General features: G+C 50.1%; 1 protein-coding gene across 2 annotated transcripts; it reads left to right on the top strand.

Annotated features, from left to right (window-relative positions):
* The first annotated feature begins 1,923 nt into the window (after nucleotides 1-1,923).
* On the top strand, nucleotides 1,924-21,683 carry WASHC1 (WASH complex subunit 1). 2 transcript variants are annotated; one of them, XM_063929200.1, is made up of 11 exons: nucleotides 1,924-2,031; nucleotides 3,777-3,933; nucleotides 16,862-16,973; nucleotides 17,105-17,251; nucleotides 17,528-17,664; nucleotides 18,765-18,900; nucleotides 19,019-19,226; nucleotides 19,389-19,544; nucleotides 19,787-19,942; nucleotides 20,534-20,602; nucleotides 21,257-21,683. In XM_063929200.1, the coding sequence occupies exons 1-11, from the start codon at nucleotides 2,004-2,006 to the stop codon at nucleotides 21,394-21,396; spliced, it is 1,446 nt and encodes a 481-aa protein (XP_063785270.1). In that variant the 5' UTR covers nucleotides 1,924-2,003; the 3' UTR covers nucleotides 21,397-21,683. The 2 variants fall into 2 exon arrangements, with proteins under 2 accessions (XP_063785270.1, XP_063785271.1); XM_063929201.1 differs by lacking the exon at nucleotides 1,924-2,031 and adding an exon at nucleotides 3,131-3,155.
* The last annotated feature ends 234 nt before the right edge of the window (nucleotides 21,684-21,917 follow it).

Raw genomic sequence — 21,917 nt, 5'->3', positions numbered from 1 at the left:
AATCCCTACGGTTACCTACAGCAACACATACATATAACATCGCTCAGGTGTGAACTACAGCAGTGCATCAAGCAGAAGACACAGCAGACGTATAACAATGCGGATACATGCAGGTAATACATAGTATACAAATGACTTCCTACAACAGTCAGAGGTGAGCAGGCGCATCATATAGAAGTAGCAGCAGACGTATACGCAGGTGGGCCAGCGACTACGATACGGGTCTGTAGGGAAACAGGGGAACTCATGCAATTTAATCCCCTCCCCTGACGCCTATTGACTGGTATCCGTTTTCTCGTGGCAGATAATGGATTGCCGAGCGCTCACACCTACAGTAATTAACGGGAAATGATTCATGTTTTTTAGTAAAGCAAAAAAAAACTTTTTGTCTGGAACAAACCACGCTGCCATGCAAGAGGAGCAAATACATTTATATATTCTTTCTGTGCAGGGTAAATACCGGCTGCTTCTGCATGTAGCCCACAAGTCAGAAAGCTTTATTCTTACACTGCAATTTAGATTTCAGTACACACCCCACCCAAATCTCTCTGCCCCACCTGCTTTACTTATAAACGTGAAGCAGGAAGAACAAAACGACACCCTAGAAACGAGAAGTTTTATCGGGGCGTTTGTGTCTTAACCACTTGCCAGGCATGGGGGTATCAGATGCGACCATGCCTGCAAGTGCTCTATCTGACCTGGTCGCACAGGATAGAGAGTGTTAGCAGCGCCAGGGAAGGGAAACTTCCCTCCGCTGCTGCTGTCAGAGAGACTCTCTGCCTCCCCTACTGATTGCCGTGCTGCTGATCACTGCTGATCGGTCAGCACGGCAGGATCCCCCCCCTCCAGCGGCTGCAGACAATGACAGCCGCTGGGGAGTGTAAATGAACCCTCCCAAGCCAACCCCAGAACCCCCCTGGACACCTGGTGGCTGTCTCAGCTTTCAAACTGAAAGCCGCGATGTTCCGATGGTCGTGATGTTCCAAAAAATTATTTTTGCAAAAAAAGAAAAAGAAAAAAATATATTATTTTTTAAAAACATTTTTTTAACTAAAATCATTTGGGATAGGGTTAAATTCATGTTCTTCACCTAATTCACTCAAACACCCCCCCCCCCCCCCCCCCCCCCCCCCCTCCTCCAATTTCAGAGTGGTTTTTGGCTAAATAAATCGTCAGTTAAGTCAACTGGTTAAAGGAAAAAATCCTGAAAACCTGGTACTGTCCCTGGATGTAGGAGGGGGCTGCGACTTTGTGAATTGCACATAATGCAATATACTCGGGGGGTAATTCAGATCTGATCCTAGATGTGCTAAATTTAGCACATCAACGATCAGTTTCTCAGACATGCGGGGGGGGGGGGGGGGGGGTCCGCCCCACATCTCTGGCTCTGCCCCTCCCCCGCACGGGTGCAAAAGCACTGCACAGTGGCGATGCTTTTGTACTCGGTGAGTGCTCCCTCCCAGCGCAGCACCATGCAGCCCACGCAACGGTCCGGACACGCCTGCGTTGTCCGGACCGCAACCCACCAACGGCGGGTGATTGCAGCCCTGAGATGCTTTTAGCATCTCACTGGGCTCCCAGGGTGCGCGTGCGCACTCCGCAAAGGGCTTCAGACTGCGATCACTGCCGCAATCCAGTCTGAATTCGGCCCACAGTCCAGATGCATGCTGCATGATTCTGCATGACACTAGTAACAATTGCATTATGCACCCAGAGCAATCCTCCCAATGCTCAGCTGTACAGTCCAGCACCTCAGCTGCAGAGCCAGCACTGTATATGTGGTATATACTGTCTGTAATACCCTGTAGCAGGGCGCAGTGCTACTTCCACACAGAGCCGAGTAATACACTGCACCACTGTCATTCACTAATCTCCCTGCACAGTGTGACAGGCCCAGCTCTCTGTAACAGGAGGGTGATCACATGACCGCTGTCACATGACCAGAAGGGAACCGAGCCCTTCAGGCGGCTGCAGCTAGGAGGGAGTGGTCATGTGACTGTCACATGACAGGAGCAGCCAGCAGCTGGGGAGGTGAGTGCTGTGTATGTGTGTGTAAGTTGTATTTCTGTGTATTTATGGCACAGTGAGGGTAACAGTGCTGCCTCAGTGCATGGGAATGGGGCCTGGGAGAGTCAGGGGGGGCTCTGGCTGCTGCATGCAGCTGGGGATACTGTGCACAGCTGGAGCCATGCATTTGGGGGGTCCTGGGCACTTAGGATAGGGGTCTCCTATGTGATCATGTCCTTATTGTCAGTACATACAAGTCAGAGCACTGTAACGTCATTCATGTGTAACTAGGAGCTGTGAAATGAGTTGTATGGAGCCCCTCACGTGATACTACCCTCTGTAACTGCTGCCAGTACCATATGGAAGGTCAGATAACACAGGCCAAGGCGATGACCTGCCCCCAGCACGCCCTCATATGGGACCGATGGGCAAGTGTGACAAATTGTGAATATAAAGTTGTTAATATCACGTCAGTCACCTACGGCTAGCTGTATATATGTATTATTATGTAGATGCCATTATATTATATGTTACAGTTTTATGCTGTTTTGTTGCCAAATGCAGACAAGATGCAACTGCTGTGATAGAATTAGACTTAAAGAGCCTCTTGGGAGTTGTAGTTCACCATCAGACAATCCTGGAATGGAGTTCAGTGTGGTATAAGCTACAGTGCGTTGGCTATGGGATGACGGCGGTCACCATACCGTTGCCGGGATCCTGGCCGCTAGAATGCCGGCAGAGGGCAAGCGCAACGAAGCCCCTTGCGGGCTTGGTGGTTCTCCGCGCTCACCACAGGTTCTGTTTTCACTCTATGGCTGTCGTGGTCACCTAGCGTTAGCTGGGATTCCGGCAAGCGGCGTTGTCAGTGGTCCGGATCCCGGCTGCCGGTAATGTAACTACATCCCACTACAATGTTGCCCCTTCCTATTATTATACCTACCATCGAGGGACCACTCCTAAAATACAAATGAGCTGATTGTTTTCCATCTATATAGAAGTTATAATACTGAGCCTCTTACCTTACTTGCTGTATTGTCTATACCACCCTATTGCTGAAGCTATCCGGTGCTGTGTGACTGGCTGGGCCCTGCGGGTGGAAGGGACTGGCACCTTTGCAGTGGCCAGCACAGGTGGCAGAATGGCTAAGGGTAGGTTCGTGGGTGCATGTATGTGTGGCCTCCTGTGGAGATACAGATATCTTTATTATCTAGCTCAGGGGTTCTCAAACTCGGTCCTCAGGACCCCACACAGTGCATGTTTTGCAGGTAACCCAGCAAGTGCACAGGTGTATTAATTACTCACAGACACATTTTAAAAGGTCCACAGGTGGAGTTAATTATGTCACTTGTGATTCTGTGAGGAGACCTGCAAAACATGCACTGTGTGGGGTCCTGAGGACCGAGTTTGAGAACCTGTGATCTAGCTCATATTACTACTTGGATCATTTAAACCTGTATCACAAATGGTTAATGGATGTAGGTGAATACTTTACGTCTGTTGTGGCCCTGCTAGTTACACACCCAGGTTAACACACATCCCCCCCCGCCCCCCCCACACTTCCTAATCACGAGTCCTCCTCGCTGAGTGATGCTCTGGCTCCGGTGCTGATTACCTGCTCATAATTGCAGATAATTTTCTCCTATCAGTGATTGCTGCTATTTATAGGGCAGGTGGGGGCTCCGAGCCTTCAGATCGTGCTGCATTTTACTACACACTATTTTACTCTTTGTACTGTTTACCCCCCCCCCCCTCCCCATTTGCTCTTTCAGAAGGGGGCGCTGTCAAAATGCCCCAGAGACTGTCCGTGGAGAAGCAGGCCTACTCCGTACCACTGATCCAGCCGGACCTTCGCCGGGAAGAGACTATACAACAGATCACAGATACTCTGCAGCACCTGCAGAGCGTTTCCAATGACATTTTCAGCAGGTACTTTGCTGTGTGACAGCGGGCTTATCCTGCCCCTCCTCTAGTGTGTGTGTGTGTGTGTGTGTGTGAGTGAGTGAGAGAGAGAGCTGGGGGTCAGTTAGCCCCCCCCTTAACGTGTGTGAATATATATGTATGTTTAAGGTGGGGGTCGGTTAGGCCCCCCATGTGTGTCAGAGCTGGCGGTCGGTTATCCCCTCCCCCCACACATGTAAGATTGTGTATGCACCACCGTTTTATTACAATTAATAATAAGATTTTACTCACCGGTAAATCTATTTCTCGTAGTCCTTAGTGGATGCTGGGAACTCCGTAAGGACCATGGGGAATAGCGGCTCCGGAGGAGACTGGGCACAACTAAAGAAAGCTTTATGACTACCTGGTGTGCACTGGCTCCTCCCTCTATGACCCTCCTCCAGACCTCAGTTAGGATACTGTGCCCGGAAGCTGACACAATAAGGAAAGGATTTTGAATCCCGGGTAAGACTCATACCAGCCACACCAATCACACCGTATAACTCGTGATACAATACCCAGTTAACAGTATGAAATATAACTGAGCCTCTCAACAGATGGCTCAACAATAACCCTTTAGTTAAACAATAACTATATACAAGTATTGCAGACAATCCGCACTTGGGACGGCCGCCCAGCATCCACTACGGACTACGAGAAATAGATTTACCGGTGAGTAAAATCTTATTTTCTCTGACGTCCTAGTGGATGCTGGGAACTCCGTAAGGACCATAGGAATTATACCAAAGCTCCCAAACGGGCGGGAGAGTGCGGATGACTCTGCAGCATCGAATGAGCGAACTCTAGGTCCTCCTCAGCCAGGGTATCAAACTTGTAGAATTTAGCAAATGTGTGTTGACCCCGACCAAGTAGCTGCTCGGCAAAGTTGTAAAGCCGAGACCCCTCGGGCAGCCGCCCAAGAAGAGCCCACCTTCCTCGTGGAATGGGCTTTTACAGATGTAGGATGCGGCAGTCCAGCCGCAGAATGTGCAAGTTGAATCGTGCTACAGATCCAGCGAGCAATAGTCTGCTTTGAAGCAGGCGCACCCAACTTGTTGGGCGCATGCAGGATAAATAGCGAGTCAGTCTTTCTGACTCCAGCTGTCCTGGAAACATAGATTTTTAGGACCCGGACTACGTCCAGCAACTTGGAGTCCTCCAAGTCACGAGTAGCCGCAGGCACCACAATAGGCTGGTTCAAATGAAACGCTGAAACCACCTTTGGGAGAAATTGGGGACGAGTCCTCAATTCCGCCCTATCCATATGGAAAATCAGATAAGGGCTTTTACAAGACAAAGCCGCCAATTCTGACACACGCCTGGCCGAAGCCAAGGCCAACAGCATGACCACTTTCCACGTGAGATATTTTAGTTCCACGGTTTTAAGTGGTTCAAACCAATGCGACTTTAGGAAATCCAACACCACGTTGAGATCCCAAGGTGCCACTGGGGGCACAAAAGGGGGCTGAATATGCAGCACTCCCTTAACAAATGTCTGAACTTCAGGTAGTGAAGCCAGTTCTTTTTGGAAGAAAATCGATAGAGCCGAAATCTGGACCTTAATGGAACCCAATTTTAGGCCCATAGTCACCCCTGACTGTAGGAAGTGCAGAAATCGACCTAGCTGAAATCCTCCGTTGGGGCCTTCCTGGCCTCACACCACGCAACATATTTCCGCCATATGCGGTGATAATGGTTTGCGGTCACTTCTTTCCTAGCTTTAATTAGCGTAGGGATAACTTCCTCCGGAATGCCCTTTTCCTTCAGGATCCGGTGTTCAACCGCCATGCCGTCAAACGCAGCCGCGGTAAGTCTTGGAACAGACAGGGCCCCTGCTGCAGCAGGTCCTGTCTGAGCGGCAGAGGCCATGGGTCCTCTGAGATCATTTCTTGAAGTTCTGGGTACCAAGATCTTCTTGGCCAATCCGGAACCATGAGTATAGTTCTTACTCCTCTCCTTCTTATTATTCTCAGTACCTTGGGTATGAGAGGCAGAGGAAGGAACACATACACCGACTGGTACACCCACGGTGTTACCAGAGCGTCCACAGCTATCGCCTGAGGGTCCCTTGACTTGGCGCAATAACATTTTAGCTTTTTGTTGAGGCGGGACGCCATCATGTCATCCTGTGGCCCTTCCCAATGGTGTACAATCATTTGGAAGACTTCTGGATGAAGTCCCCACTCTCCCGGGTGGAGGTCGTGTCTGCTGAGAAAGTCTGCTTCCCAGTTGTCCACTCCGGGAATGAACACTGCCGACAGTGCTAACACATGATTTTCCGCCCATCGGAGAATCCTTGTGCCATTGCCATCCTGCTTCTTGTGCCGCCCTGTCGGTTTACATGGGCGACCGCCATGATGTTGTCTGACTAGATCAGCACCGGCTGGTTTTGAAGCAGGGGTCTTGCCTGACTTAGGGCATTGCAAATGGCCCTTAGTTCCAGAATATTTATGTGTAGGGAAGTCTCCTGACTTGACCATTGTCCTTGGAAGTTTCTTCCCTGTGTGACTGCCCCCCAACCTCGAAGGCTGGCATCCGAGGTCACCAGGACCCAGTCCTGTATGCCGAATCTGCGGCCCTCTGGAAGATGAGCACTCTGCAGCCATCACAACAGCGACACCCTGGCCCTTGGAGACAGGGTTATCAGCCGATGCATCTGAAGATGCGATCCGGACCACCTGTCCAACAGATCCCACTGAAAGATCCTTGCATGGAACCCTCCGAATGGAATTGCTTCGTAAGAAGCCACCATCTTTCCCAGGACTCGCGTGCAATGGTGCACCGACACCAGTTTTGGTTTTAGGAGGTCTCTGACTAGAGATGACAACTCCTTGGCCTTCTTCTCCGGGAGAAACACTTTTTTTCTGTTCTGTGTCGAGAACCATCCCCAGGAACAGTAGACGCGTTGTAGGAACCAGCTGCGACTTCGGAATGTTCAGGATCCAGCCGTGCTGTTGTAGCACTGCCCCAGCTAGTGCTACTCCGATCAACAACTGTTCCCTGGACCTAGCCTTTATAAGGAGATCGTCCAAGTACGGGATAATTATAACTCCCTTCCTTCGAAGGAGTATCATCATCTCTGCCATTACCTTGGTAAATACCCTCGGTGCCGTGGACAGACCAAACGGCAACGTCTGGAATTGGTAATGACAGTCCTGTACCACAAATCTGAGGTACTCCTGGTGAGGGGGGTAAATGGGGACATGCAGGTAAGCATCCTTGATGTCCAGTGATACCATGTAATCCCCTTCGTCCAGGCTTGCAATAACCGCCATGAGCGATTCCATTTTGAACTTGAACCTTCTTATATAAGTGTTCAAGGATTTTAAATTTAAAATGGGTCTCACCGAACCGTCCGGTTTCGGTACCACAAACATTGTGGAATAGTAACCCCGTCCCTGTTGAAGAAGGGGTACCTTGACTATCACCTGCTGCGAATACAGCTTGTGAATTGCCTCCAGCACTGCCTCCCTGTCTGAGGGAGCCGTCAGCAAGGCAGATTTGAGGAAACGGCGAGGGGGAGACGTCTCAAATTCCAGCTTGTACCCCTGAGATACTACCTGTAGAATCCAGGGATCCACCCGTGAGCGAGCCCACTGGTCGCTGAAATTCTTGAGACGGGCCCCCACCGTACCTGGCTCCGCCTGTGGAGCCCCAGCGTCATGCGGTGGACTTAGAGGAAGCGGGGGAGGACTTTTGTTCCTGGGAACTGGCTGTATGCTGCAGCTTTTTCCCTCTACCTCTGGGCAGAAAGGACGCGCCTTTAACCCGCTTGCCTTTCTGGGGCCGAAAGGACTACCTGATAATACGGTGCTTTCTTTGGCTGTGAGGGAACATGGGGCAAACTGTTGATTTCCCAGCTGTAGCTGTGGAAACGAGGTCCGAGAGACCGTCCCCAAACAACTCCTCACCCTTGTAAGGCAAAACTTCCATGTGCCTTTTAGAATCAGCATCACCTGTCCACTGCCGAGTTCCTGGCAGAAATGGACATTGCGTTTATTTTAGATGCCAGTCGGCAATTATCCCTCTGTGCATCTCTCATGTATAAGACTGCGTCTTTAATATGCTCTATGGTTAGCAATATAGTGTCCCTGTCTTAAGGTACAGAGAATCTGACCACGCAGCTGCAGCACTGCACATTCATGCTGAAGCAATAGCTGGTCTCAGTATAATACCTGAGTGTGTATATACAGACTTCAGGATCGCCTCCTGCTTTCTATCTGCAGGCTCCTCTAGGGCGGCCGTGTCCTGAGACGGTAGTGCCACCTTCTTTGACAGACGTGTGAGCGCTTTATCCACCCTAGGGGATGTCTCCCAACGTGACCTATCCTCTGCCGGGAAAGGGTACGCCATTAGTAACCTTTTAGAAGTTACCAGTTTCTTATCGGGGGAAACTCGCGCTTCTTCACACATTTAGTTCATCAGATGGGGGAAAAACCACACTGGAAGCTTTTTTCTCCCCAAACATAATACCCTTTCTCTGACGTCCTAGTGGATGCTGGGGACTCCGTCAGGACCATGGGGATTAGCGGCTCCGCAGGAGACAGGGCACAAAAATAAAGCTTTAGGATCAGGTGGTGTGCACTGGCTCCTCCCCCTATGACCCTCCTCCAAGCCTCAGTTAGGTTTTTGTGCCCGTCCGAGCAGGGTGCAATCTAGGTGGCTCTCCTAAAGAGCTGCTTAGAAAAAGTTTTTAGGTTTTTTATTTTACAGTGAGTCCTGCTGGCAACAGGCTCACTGCTACGAGGGACTTAGGGGAGAAGAAGTGAACTCACCTGCGTGCAGGATGGATTGGCTTCTTAGGCTACTGGACACCATTAGCTCCAGAGGGATCGAACACAGGCCCAGCCATGGAGTCCGGTCCCGGAGCCGCGCCGCCGACCCCCTTGCAGATGCCGAAAAGTGAAGAGGTCCAGAAACCGGCGGCAGAAGACTTTTCAGTCTTCATGAGGTAGCGCACAGCACTGCAGCTGTGCGCCATTGTTGTCACACACTTCACACCAGCGGTCACTGAGGGTGCAGGGCGCTGTGGGGGGCGCCCTGGGCAGCAATGAAATACCTATACTGGCTAAAAGATACATCACATATAGCCCCTGGGGCTATATGGATGTATTTAACCCCTGCCAGGTCTCAGAAAAACGGGAGAAGAAGCCCGCCGAAAAGGGGGCGGGGCCTATTCTCCACAGCACCATTTTCCCTCACAGAAATGCTGGTGGGAAGGCTCCCAGGCTCTCCCCTGCACTGCACTACAGAAACAGGGTTAAAACAGAGAGGGGGGGCACTTATTTGGCGATATGATTATATATATATATTAAGATGCTATAAGGGAAAAACACATATAAAGGTTGTCCCTGTATAATTATAGCGTTTTGGTGTGTGCTGGCAAACTCTCCCTCTGTCTCCCCAAAGGGCTAGTGGGGTCCTGTCCTCTATCAGAGCATTCCCTGTGTGTGTGCTGTGTGTCGGTACGTGTGTGTCGACATGTATGAGGACGATGTTGGTGAGGAGGCGGAGCAATTGCCTGTAATGGTGATGTCACTCTCTAGGGAGTCGACACCGGAATGGATGGCTTATTTAAGGAATTACGTGATAATGTCAACACGCTGCAAGGTCGGTTGACGACATGAGACGGCCGGCAAACCAATTAGTACCTGTCCAGGCGTCTCAAACACCGTCAGGGGCGTTAAAACGTCTTTTTACCTCAGTCGGTCGACACAGACACAGACACGGACACTGACTCCAGTGTCGACGGTGAAGAAACAAACGTATTTTTCTTTTAGGGCCACACGTTACTTGTTAAGGGCAATGAAGGAGGTGTTACATATTTCTGATACTACAAGTACCACAAAAAAGGGTATTTTGTGGAGTGTGAAAAAACTACCTGTAGTTTTTCCTGAATCAGATAAATTAAATGAAGTGTGTGATGATGCGTGGGTTTCCCCCGATAGAAAATTATTGGCGGTATACCCTTTCCCGCCAGAAGTTAGGGCGCGTTGGGAAACACCCCTTAGGGTGGATAAGGCGCTCACACACTTATCAAAACAAGTGGCGGTACCGTCTCCAGATAGGGCCGCCCTCAAGGAGCCAGCTGATAGGAGGCTGGAAAATATCCTAAAAAGTATATACACACATACTGGTGTTATACTGCGACCAGCGATCGCCTCAGCCTGGATGTGCAGCGCTGGGGTGGCTTGGTCGGATTCCCTGACTGAAAATATTGATACCCTTGACAGGGACAGTATTTTACTGACTATAGAGCATTTAAAGGATGCATTTCTATATATGCGAGATGCACAGAGGGATATTTGCACTCTGGCATCAAGAGTAAGTGCGATGTCCATATCTGCCAGAAGTTGTTTATGGACACGACAGTGGTCAGGTGATGCAGATTCCAAACGGCACATGGAAGTATTGCCGTATAAAGGAGAAAAAGAAAACGTCTTTTCAACCTCAGTCCTTTCGTCCCCATAAGGGCAAGCGGTCAAAAGGCCAGTCATATCTGCCATGGGATAGAGGAAAGGGAAGAAGACTGCAGCAGGCAGCCCATTCCCAGGAACAGAAGCCCTCCACCGCTTCTGCCAAGTCCTCAGCATGACGCTGGGGCCGTACAAGCGGACTCAGGTGCGGTGGGGGGTCGTCTCAAGAGTTTCAGCACGCAGTGGGCTCACTCGCAAGTGGACCCCTGGATCCTACAAGTAGTATCCCAGGGGTACAGATTGGAAGTTCGAGACGTCTCCCCCTCGCAGGTTCCTGAAGTCTGCTTTACCAACGTCTCCCTCCGACAGGGAGGCAGTAGTGGAAACAATTCACAAGCTGTATTCCCAGCAGGTGATAATCAAAGTACCCCTCCTACAACAAGGAAAGGGGTATTATTCCACACTATATTGTGGTACTGAAGCCAGACGGCTCGGTGAGATCTATTCTAAATCTGAAATATTTGAACACTTACATAAAAAGGTTCAAATCAAGATGGAGTCACTCAGAGCAGTGATAGCGAACCAGGAAAAAGGGGACTATATGGTGTCCCGGGACAGATGCTTACCTCCATGTCCCAATTTGCCCTTCTCACCAAGGGTACCTCAGGTTCGTGGTACAGAACTGTCACTATCAGTTTCAGACGCTGCCGGTTGGATTGTCCACGGCACCCCGGGTCCTTACCAAGGTAATGGCCGAAATGATGATTCTTCTTCAAAGAAAATGGACGATCTCCTGATAGGGGCAAGGTCCAGAGAACAGTTGGAGGTCGGAGTAGCACTATCTCAAGTAGTTCTACGACAGCACGGGTGGATTCTAAATATTCCAAAACCGCAGCTGTTTCCGACGACACGTCTGCTGTTCCTAGGGATGATTCTGGACACAGTCCAGAAAAAGGTGTTTCTCCCGGAGAAGAAAGCCAGGGAGTTATCCGAGCTAGTCAGGAACCTCCTAAAACCAGGAAAAGTGTCAGTGCATCATTGCACAAGGGTCCTGGGAAAAATGGTGGCTTCTTACGAAGCGATTCCGTTCGGCAGATTTCACGCAAGAACTTTTCAGTGGGATCTGCTGGACAAATGGTCCGGATCGCATCTGCAGATGCATCAGCGGATAAACTTATCGCCACGGACAAGGGTGTCTCTTCTGTGGTGGTTGCAGAGTGCTCATCTGTTAGAGGGCCGCAAATTCGGCATACAGGACTGGGTCCTGGTGACCACGGATGCCAGTCTGAGAGGCTGGGGAGCGGTCACACAGGGAAGAAACTTCCAGGGAGTATGGTCAAGCCTGGAGATGTCTCTTCACATAAATATACTGGAGCTAAGAGCGATTTACAATGCTCTAAGCCTGGCAAAACCCCTGCTTCAGGGTCAGCCGGTGTTGATCCAGTCGGACAACATCACGGCAGTCGCCCACGTAAACAGACAGGGCGGCACAAGAAGCAGGAGAGCAATGGCAGAAGCTGCAAGGATTCTTCGCTGGGCGGAAGATCATGTGATAGCACTGTCAGCAGTGTTCATTCCGGGAGTGGACAACTGGGAAGCAGACTTCCTCAGCAGACACGATCTACACCCGGGAGAGTGGGGACTTCATCCAGAAGTCTTCCACATGATTGTGAACCGTTGGGAAAAACCAAAGGTGGATATGATGGCGTCTCGCCTCAACAAAAAACTGGACAGGTATTGCGCCAGGTCAAGAGACCCTCAGGCAATAGCTGTGGACGCTCTGGTAACACCGTGGGTGTACCAGTCAGTGTATGTGTTTCCTCCTCTGCCTCTCATACCAAAAGTACTGAGAATTATACGGCAAAGGGGAGTAAGAACGATACTCGTGGCTCCGGATTGGCCAAGAAGAACTTGGTACCCGGAACTTCAGGAGATGCTCACGGAAGATCCGTGGCCTCTACCTCTAAGACGGGACCTGCTTCAGCAGGGACCGTGTCTATTCCAAGACTTACCGCGGCTGCGTTTGACGGCATGGCGGTTGAACGCCGAATTCTAAGGGAAAAAGGCATTCCGGAAGAGGTCATTCCTACACTGGTAAAAGCCAGGAAGGAGGTGACTGCACAACATTATCACCGCATTTGGAGAAAATATGTTGCGTGGTGTGAGGCCAGGAAGGCCCCCACGGAGGAATTTCAATTGGGTCGATTCCTACATTTCCTGCAAACAGGATTGTCTATGGGCCTCAAATTGGGGTCCATTAAGGTTCAAATTTCGGCCCTGTCGATTTTCTTCCAGAAAGAATTGGCTTCAGTTCCTGAAGTCCAGACTTTTGTAAAAGGAGTACTACATATACAGCCCCGGTTGTGCCCCCAGTGGCTCCGTGGGACCTTAATGTAGTTTTGGATTTTCTCAAATCCCATTGGTTTGAGCCACTCAAATCGGTGGATTTGAAATATCTTACATGGAAAGTAACCATGCTACTGGCCCTGGCTTCAGCCAGGAGAGTGTCAGAATTGGCGGCTTTATCGTATAAAAGCCCATATCTGATTTTCCATTCGGACAGGGCAGAACTGCGGAAGCGTCCTCAGTTTCTGCCTAAGGTGGTGTCAGCGTTTCACCTGAACCAGACTATTGTGGTGCCTGCGGCTACTAGCGATTTGGAGGATTCCAAGTTGCTGGACGTTGTCAGGGCATTGAAAATATATATATTTCAAGGACGGCTGGAGTCAGAAAATCTGACTCGCTGTTTATACTGTATGCACCCAACAAGCTGGGTGCTCCTGCTTCTAAGCAGACGATTGCTCGTTGGATTTGTAGCACAATTCAACTTGCACATTCTGTGGCAGGCCTGCCACAGCCTAAATCTGTCAAGGCCCATTCCACAAGGAAGTTGGGCTCATCCTGGGCGGCTGCCCGAGGGGTCTCGGCATTACAACTCTGCCGAGCAGCTACGTGGTCGGGGGAGAACACGTTTGTAAAATTCTACAAATTTGATACCCTGGCTAAAGAGGACCTGGAGTTCTCTCATTCGGTGCTGCAGAGTCATCCGCACTCTCCCGCCCATTTGGGAGCTTTGGTATAATCCCCATGGTCCTGACGGAGTCCCCAGCATCCACTAGGACGTCAGAGAAAATAAGATTTTACTTACCGATAAATCTATTTCTCGTAGTCCGTAGTGGATGCTGGGCGCCCATCCCAAGTGCGGATTGTCTGCAATACTTGTACATAGTTATTGTTACAAAAAAATCGGGTTGTTATTGTTGTGAGCCGTCTGTTCAGAGGCTCCTACGTTTGTCATACTGTTAACTGGGTTCAGATCACAAGTTGTACGGTGTGATTGGTGTGGCTGGTATGAGTCTTACCCGGGATTCAAAATCCTTCCTTATTGTGTACGCTCGTCCGGGCACAGTATCCTAACTGAGGCTTGGAGGAGGGTCATAGGGGGAGGAGCCAGTGCACACCACCTGATCCTAAAGCTTTATTTTTGTGCCCTGTCTCCTGCGGAGCCGCTAATCCCCATGGTCCTGACGGAGTCCCCAGCATCCACTACGGACTACGAGAAATAGATTTATCGGTAAGTAAAATCTTATTTTTTTGTGGTACCTGGGGTAATATCAGAAATGTGCAACACATTTTTTATTGCCGTAATCATGTAACGGGTGGCTCTATTGGAATGTACAGTAGTCTCATCGTCGTCGACACTGGAGTCAGTATCCGTGTCGACATCTGTGTCTGCCATCTGAGGTAGTGGGCGTTTTACGGCCCCTGATGGCTTTTGAGACGCCTGGGCAGGCACGGGCTGAGAAGCCGGCTGTCCCACATCTGCTATGTCGTCAAACCTTTTATGTAAGGAGTTGACACTGTCACGTAATTCCTTCCACATGTCCATCCACTCAGGTGTCGACCCCGCAGGGGGTGACATCACATTTATTGGCATCTGCTCCGCCTCCACATAAGCCTCCTCATCAAACATGTCGACACAGCCGTACCGACACACCGCACACACACAGGGAATGCTCTGACTGAGGACAGGACCCCACAAAGTCCTTTGGGGAGACAGAGAGAGAGTATGCCAGCACACACCAGAGCGCTATATAATGCAGGGATTCACACTACCCACGGTGATTTTTCCCTTATAGCTGCTATAATACACATATTTGCGCCTAAATTTAGTGCCCCCCCTCTCTTTTTAACCCTTTGAGCCTGAAAACTACAGGGGAGAGCCTGGGGAGCTGTCTTCCAGCTGCACTGTGAAGAGAAAATGGCGCCAGTGTGCTGAGGGAGATAGCCCCGCCCCTTTTTCGGCGGACTTCTCCCGCTCTTATTATCATAATGTGGCAGGGGTATTTTACACATATATAGCTTATTAGGCTATATTATGTGTGATTAACCACTCTTAAGGTACTCTAATTGCTGCCCAGGGCGCCGCCCTACCCCCCCCCCCAGCGCCCTGCACCCATCAGTGACCGGAGTATGTGGTGTGCACAGGGAGCAATGGCGCACAGCTGCAGTGCTGTGCGCTACCTTAATGAAGACCGGAGTCTTCTGCCGCCGATTTTCCTGGACGTTCTTCTTTGCTTCTGGCTCTGCAAGGGGGACGGCGGCGCGGCTCCGGGACCGGACGACCGAGGCTGGGCCTGTGTTCGATCCCTCTGGAGCTAATGGTGTCCAGTAGCCTAAGAAGCCCAAGCTAGCTGCAAGCAGGTAGGTCCGCTTCTCTCCCCTAAGTCCCTCGTAGCAGTGAGTCTGTTGCCAGCAGATCTCACTGAAAATAAAAAACCTAAATTATACTTTCTTTTCTAGGAGCTCAGGAGAGCCCCTAGTGTGCATTCAGCTCGGCCGGGCACAAAATTCTAACCGAGGTCTGGAGGAGGGTCATAGAGGGAGGAGCCAGTGCACACCAGGTAGTCCTAAAGCTTTCTTTAGTTGTGCCCAGTCTCCTGCGGAGCCGCTATTCCCCATGGTCCTTACGGAGTTCCCAGCATCCACTAGGACGTCAGAGAAAAGTGAACTGTATTACTTGACCTCCTAAGATACATCACCAGGCTATAACCAATAGCTGGGGACATTGTAAGGCAGTGTATCACGGAACTTTATATGTGCGAGAGAACAACAGATTCTGCCAATCCTATTTGATTGGCAGAGCAGGACATAAAGGTGCAGGAAGAACTGGCAGAACAGGTCACCGTGGCTCAGGGAAGATTGGCACAGTCCGGGATATACTGCATGGCCGTGCGCTGTAGCTCGGGGGTAAGGAGGCAGCCTGTGGCAGTGTAGCATGTGGGAAACCTCGCTGTGTGCTGCTTCAGTCCTGATAAGGTTACGGATGTTATTCCTGCACTTGTATCTCCTCCAAATACTCTCTTCCTGGATTGTAATTAGACCTAATTAGCAAAGTAAGCCCTCTGCGGCTCGCAGGCTGCAGGGTGTATTAGCGGGGAGCCAGGGGTGGGTGCTGGGACGGAAACTGTTTATTACCATTTCATTACCGTTTTGGTACCTTTCACACTGAACCCGTTTCACCCACAGAAAACAGTGGTTGTCATTATAAATGGACTTTTCTGGCCCACACATTATTAATAATGATTAATTAATTATTAATAATTTGGATAGTCGTACGATGGAACTCAGCAGCTTGAAGCATTTTAACCATGTTTTTATATATGAGTGCATCCTTGACTGTCCCAGTTATTTGTCTGCAGATTTCCTCATCCCCTCTGATTCTTAGCAGCTCCCTCACCTCTTCATCACTCCAAGTTGCCATTGTATAATATATTTGCAGTAAGAAAACGCTTCTAAACCCACTCTCATGTGTCTGATGTGTTTTTCCTCCAGCTTCCTGCTTCTGCCTGGTGACATCACACATGGAGACAGCCTATCACCTTCTGTGGCTTGGAAATACCGTTTCTGAGCCTTTCACACTGCACAGTGAAACGGTTCCGAACCGGGTAGGACCCTGCATTTTAACCGTTTCAAAATACCAGTATTTTGAAAACGGTAAATTCAAGGTGGCCCTTTCACACCGCAGCTAGAACCGTTTAGGAAGGCTGAAAAATCGGCAATTTACCGGGTTAAAGCTGCAGTGTGAAAGGGGTATTAGTATATCATGTGACTAGTCCCATATAGCCTTTTAATAATCATACAGTAGTAGTAGATCCCAATGTTTCCCAAATACTGTTAGGATTTGGTCTGATTTTGCCCTCACCTGGTACTCGGACCACTTCCTAATCCTAGAGGACTGTCCTTGCTTTTAGAGCAGGGCTGGCCAAACCAGTCCTCAAGATCTACCAACAGTTCACATTTTCCAGACCACCTAGCTGGTGCACAGGTGTAGTCATTACTAATTAAGATGTGCTGCATTCATTCCTAACTGACAATTCTACAGCTCTCCAGGAGGCCTGGAAAACATGAACTGTTGGTAGATCTCGAGGACCGGTTTGCAAGCCCTGTTTTAGAGGAATGTCGGGCAGAATGCACCTGAATCTTTCTGTTGTGTTCAGGATCTTGCAGCGAGTGGAGACCAACAGGTCACAGCTGAAGAACATCAATGACCGGGTCAGTCTGGCCCAAGCCAAGATAGAAAAACTAAAAGGCAGCAAAAAAGCTATAAAGGTGAGAGCCTGAGGCAGTGGCCTGTATCTCGCAGCCTGCTGTGGGAACATGTGACTGTTCTCCCTCCATCTTTTCTATCTGCATCTATTCCTGCTGCTTGTGTCACTGCTCTCATCTGAAATCCTGTCCAGGTCTTCTCCAGTGCCAAGTACCCAGCCCCAGACCGGCTTCAGGAGTACAGCTCCATCTTCTCCGGCGCTGCCGATCTGTGGCCAGGGAAAAGACCACGGCATAAAATCCAGAGCAAGCACCGGCCGCTGGACGAGCAAGCTGTACAAGTGAGTGCCATGTCACTGTCCCGTTCTGCAGATTACCATACAGCAATGGCCGCTTCCGCCGTGCGCGGTCCATTCGTGCTTACCGGGTAGTAATATACGCAGTACACTGCGCTGTCACAGCAGGCGAGGAATACTTCTCTCCCACCTACAGTAACTTGTACGTGAGTCCTCTCCTAGCTTTGTTTCAGAGTTGGTGCGTGGTCACAGACATTGATATAGTAACCGCTAAGTGTCACTGGTCTAATGGTGTATCGGGGTTGTCTTTGATCTCTGTAGGAGAAGCTGAAGTATTTCCCAGTGTATGTGAGCTCAAAGGGGCAGGACGACGAAGGAGATGAAGAAGGCCTGGGCAGACTACCCCGGAACATCAATTCTGTCAGCTCTCTGCTTCTCTTCAACACGGCAGAGAATCTGTGAGTGTGGGACGGAGAGGTGCAAATATAGTGAAGGGTGGAAGTAATATGGGACATTGGGGCAGGGATGAGACAAACTACAGAGCTGCTATGAGGCAGGAAGTAGCTGTGGGGAAGAGATCTCCTGCATGGATACTAAGCCATGGTTCTCCGGTACCAAAGGTGACCATAAGTAGTTCTGCATTCCATAAACGTTTCTCTGCCCACTGTCACCTTGTATCAGGATGTCCTCCTTTGCCATTAGTGCTGTCTGCAGATACTGAGCAGTTGGCATAGCAGTGAATGTGCCGCACCTAGAGTAACCCAATGAGTAAGACCCCCTCAAAACGGTCGAGATGATAGTGGACTTCAGGAAGAAGTCAGCTATTGCACCTCCGCCAACGATTGCTGACGGTGTGGTATTGCTAGTGGACTCATTCAAGTTCCTGTGGACCACAATCTCCCAGGACCTTAAATGGGGGTCCATCGCTGACGCCACTGTCGGGAAAGCGCAGCAGAGGTTGTTCTTCCTCAGGCAACTGAGGAAGTTCAACATCCCACAGAAGCTTCTGCTCCTCTTTTACTCCGCGATTGTGGAGTCGGTACTGTGCTCCTCGATACTGGTATGGTACAGCTCCGCCAGCGTGAAGGACAGATGCAGGCTCCAAAAGGTGGTCAGAACCACAGAGAAGATCATCGGGGCTGACCTTCCCTCAGTCCAGGACCTGTACCTGTCCAGAGCTAAAAAGCGGGCAACAAAGATAGTAAAGGACCAGCTACATCCTGGCCACGGCATGTTTAACTTGCTTCCTCCAGGCAGGCGTTACAGGGCCGTCCCCGCTGGATCAACCAGAAGCCTCAAAAGTTTCTTTCCCCAAGCGGTCCGCCTGCTGAACTCCTGAACATTGACTGACTAGACGTACATGTAACTCACTTGTGTCCCTACGGTATAGCCATCTGTATGACTTTACTTGCCCCCCCTTTCCTACTTGGCTGTTGTATAGCAAACCTAGTATACGCAAGTATACCTGGCCAATAAATCTGATTCTGAAGTCTTATTGTGTAGCGGGCACATGGCTGGGCCTTCTAGGATACTTGAGCCTTGTTTCTCCCCCTCACAGCTATAAGAAGTATGTGTTTCTGGACCCTCTGGCCGGTGTAATTACACGGACTAACCAGGCTCTGGAGGGAGAGGAGGAGGACAGGCCGTTTGATGCCCCTTTCTCTATCACGAAGAGGGAGCAGCTGGAGCGGCAGGTGAGCGGAGAAGCTTCGTGTTTTCTGCCATGTGTCCATCCATCTACTACTTTATAACTTTGATAATGATTTGTGATATCTCTGTCGTGCTGGTTTCTTCTCTCCCCCTAAATCACAGACGGCGGAGAATTACTTCTATGTCCCAGACCTCGGGCCAGTCCCTGAGATTGATGTCCCCTACTCCCTGCCAGACCTGCCCGGGGTGGCCGATGACCTCATGTACATTGCTGACCTTGGTCCTGGCATTGCCCCATCTGCTCCAGGAGGACCTATTCCTGAGCTCCCTACCTTCAGCACCGAGGATATGGTGGAACCTTCTAGGCCAGGTACTATTAATAACTCAATATGCCAGTTTAGGACATAATAGTAGCATGAATGAAATCTGCCACCCATTCAGCCAGGCAGTGTCATCTCTGATAAACACTCAGTGTTAAAGGATGGAGGAGCAAAAACTTGTGAGTTAATTACAAAATATATTTGTGTTTCAGATGCTCAAGATGGGACCTTTCTTCCACCTCCCCCTCCTCCGCCACCCCCACCTCCTCCTGCACCTTCCTCCATCTCTCCCCCTGCACCTCCGCAGCCTCCACCACTTACTATCCCACCTGTGCCAGGCGGAGCAGACCACCCGACTGGGGATCCAGGTAATAAGGAATTTTTTATTCTAGCTTGGAAACGGTTCGGTCCGATACAAGCAGCGGACGCAGTCGTTTTGTGAACTGGACCTGTGTTCCTGAGACTCGGGCCTATCATTCTGCTTTGGCGAGGTTGCTGGCTCCTATTAAAATGATCTCGGGTCACAAATGACTTGTCCACTGGGTGTAAGGGACAGATGGAGTAAAAGTCTGTTCTCATTGACATTAGTCTTTTCTCTTTCCACCGGCAGCCGTCCAAGGAGCCCGGAAAGACGTGGTTAGTCCGTCTCATGGCCGAGCCTCTCTGCTGGAGTCCATCCGACAAGCGGGAGGAATCGGAAAAGCCAAGCTGCGCAATGTGAAAGAGAAAAAGCTGGAAAAGAAGAAGATGAAGGAGCAGGAACAAGGTTGCGATTAAGGCCTGGGAGCTTGCGCGTGTACATAGGGGCACGGGCAGTAACTTACTTCCAGATGGGGGATAGAGGCCGAGTGTGGCTGCCAGTAATGGAGCTCAGCCGTTGAGTATGCTGTGACATAAATTGCTACGTGCCATTATCTGTGTCTTCAGCAGTAGGCGCTCTCCACCTGGTTTCATTCACCTCTTCATGGCAGCCTGGTGTGCAGTGTCCGTGATAGGACCCCCGTCGCTGCTGTTCAGAACTGATACTTGTCTAGGCGTGCTCCACTGGCACTGCGTAGCTTTCCTTATTCTATTGCAGACGTCTCCTTACTTACTGCGGCCATCCGGTTCCGCGATGTAGCAGTAGTCCTTCCTTCCTTCTCACAGGTGAAGACGTTGGGACTGTCATGGCTTTCTCCTTTGCGCAGTGTCACGTGAACACGTGCATTGTCCATATAAACGCCCGAGCAACAGAGGATGCCAGATCTTCCCCATCTGTTTGTAGATGATAGGAGTTGTAGTTACATCTCTCTAGGCCCTGAACGGCTGCCCTGTGTATACGTTTGCTTGTGCCAGTAACCTATTCTCTGTATTACAGTGATCTCCACAGGAGGAGGTGGCGACCTGATGTCTGATCTCTTCAACAAGCTGGCACTGAGGCGGAAAGGTAAAATCTCCACAGGTCCTTGGCCTAGTCACCGTGTATATACACCTGCATCTGTATGGAAGTATACCAGTGGTTATTACAACGGCTCCTGTTTTCCCGGTTACCCAGCTCATTACTCACTGACACATTCTAAAAGTCCGCAGGCGTAGATCATTATTTCACTTGTGATTCTATGAGGAGAACTGGAAAACATGAGCTGTTTGGAGTCCTGAGGACCGAGCTTGAGGGGATCCGTTCGGGATCCCAGCAGTCGGAAAACTGACACCAGGATCCCAACATGGATTACAATGCCGGCGCCAGAATCCCAAATTAACTTATGTTGGGACTGGAGAGAGGCAGGTCATGGAGCTGGGGGTTAGGCTGCAGGTAAAGACAATTAGAGTTAGGGGTTCCATACTTTGCTAGCCGGGATCCCGATACTATCCCAGTTTGAATCTATGAAATATGGAAAACCTGCTGCTGAAAGTCCTTCTAGTGACCCAAGATACTCTCCACAAATGGACTTGCATTATCTCTGCCTCTGCTCCAATAGCTTGTACGCACATGGGCATTCTGAGGAGGGTTACGTATGGTAGAAACATGGTCAGCTCAGGAGGAATTCTACCGCTTTCTAGTTGTTATACCCAAGTCACCATCCCTTGTGCTTCTTCCTAGGAATCTCCGGAAAGGGACCAGCTGCTGGCAGCGGAGACACCCCTGCAGGAGCTTTTGCCCGAATCTCTGACACCATCCCACCCTTACCCCCACCCCAAGCAACGCCAGGAGAGGGGGACGAGGACGACTGGGAGTCTTAGGTTTACCTACTATACAGCCAAGTCTATGGACATTTACCACCATACATTTCAGATGGAACAGCGCCCTCATGGTATCAGGCCTAGTACTGCACCTACAGGAGCATGGCTTGGATCTCCTCCATGGTATACGGACTATAATGTAATGAAGGAAAGATTATTCAGTTTCATGGTTTCTATAACCCCCAACGCCGGTCTGATATGACATCGTATCACATGTCTCTATGTACTGTATCTCGCTATATGATATATACACACGTCAGAGCAATACAATAAAACTCTGGAACGATCGTCATCTACAGTGAGTCTTTGGGCAGGGTGTGATAATTAATCTCTGCCGTTATAGGGAACAGTGCATCAAATCCTGGTGTGCGCCCTCATCATTGGGGCGAGGTATGATCTTGGCGATGTGATAGGCTAATGCCCTGAGGGGGGTGTAGCTATGTAGGAGTCGGGCATTTATCTATTACGGAGATGTCTCCTCTGCTCCTGGGAGGTTTATCTCTGTCCTAGTGAATGTAGTC

This window comes from Pseudophryne corroboree, chromosome 6, assembly GCF_028390025.1.
Source record: "Pseudophryne corroboree isolate aPseCor3 chromosome 6, aPseCor3.hap2, whole genome shotgun sequence".
In the NCBI taxonomy this organism is placed as follows: Eukaryota; Metazoa; Chordata; class Amphibia; order Anura; family Myobatrachidae; genus Pseudophryne; species Pseudophryne corroboree.
This window is presented reverse-complemented; position numbering and strand designations above follow the sequence as displayed.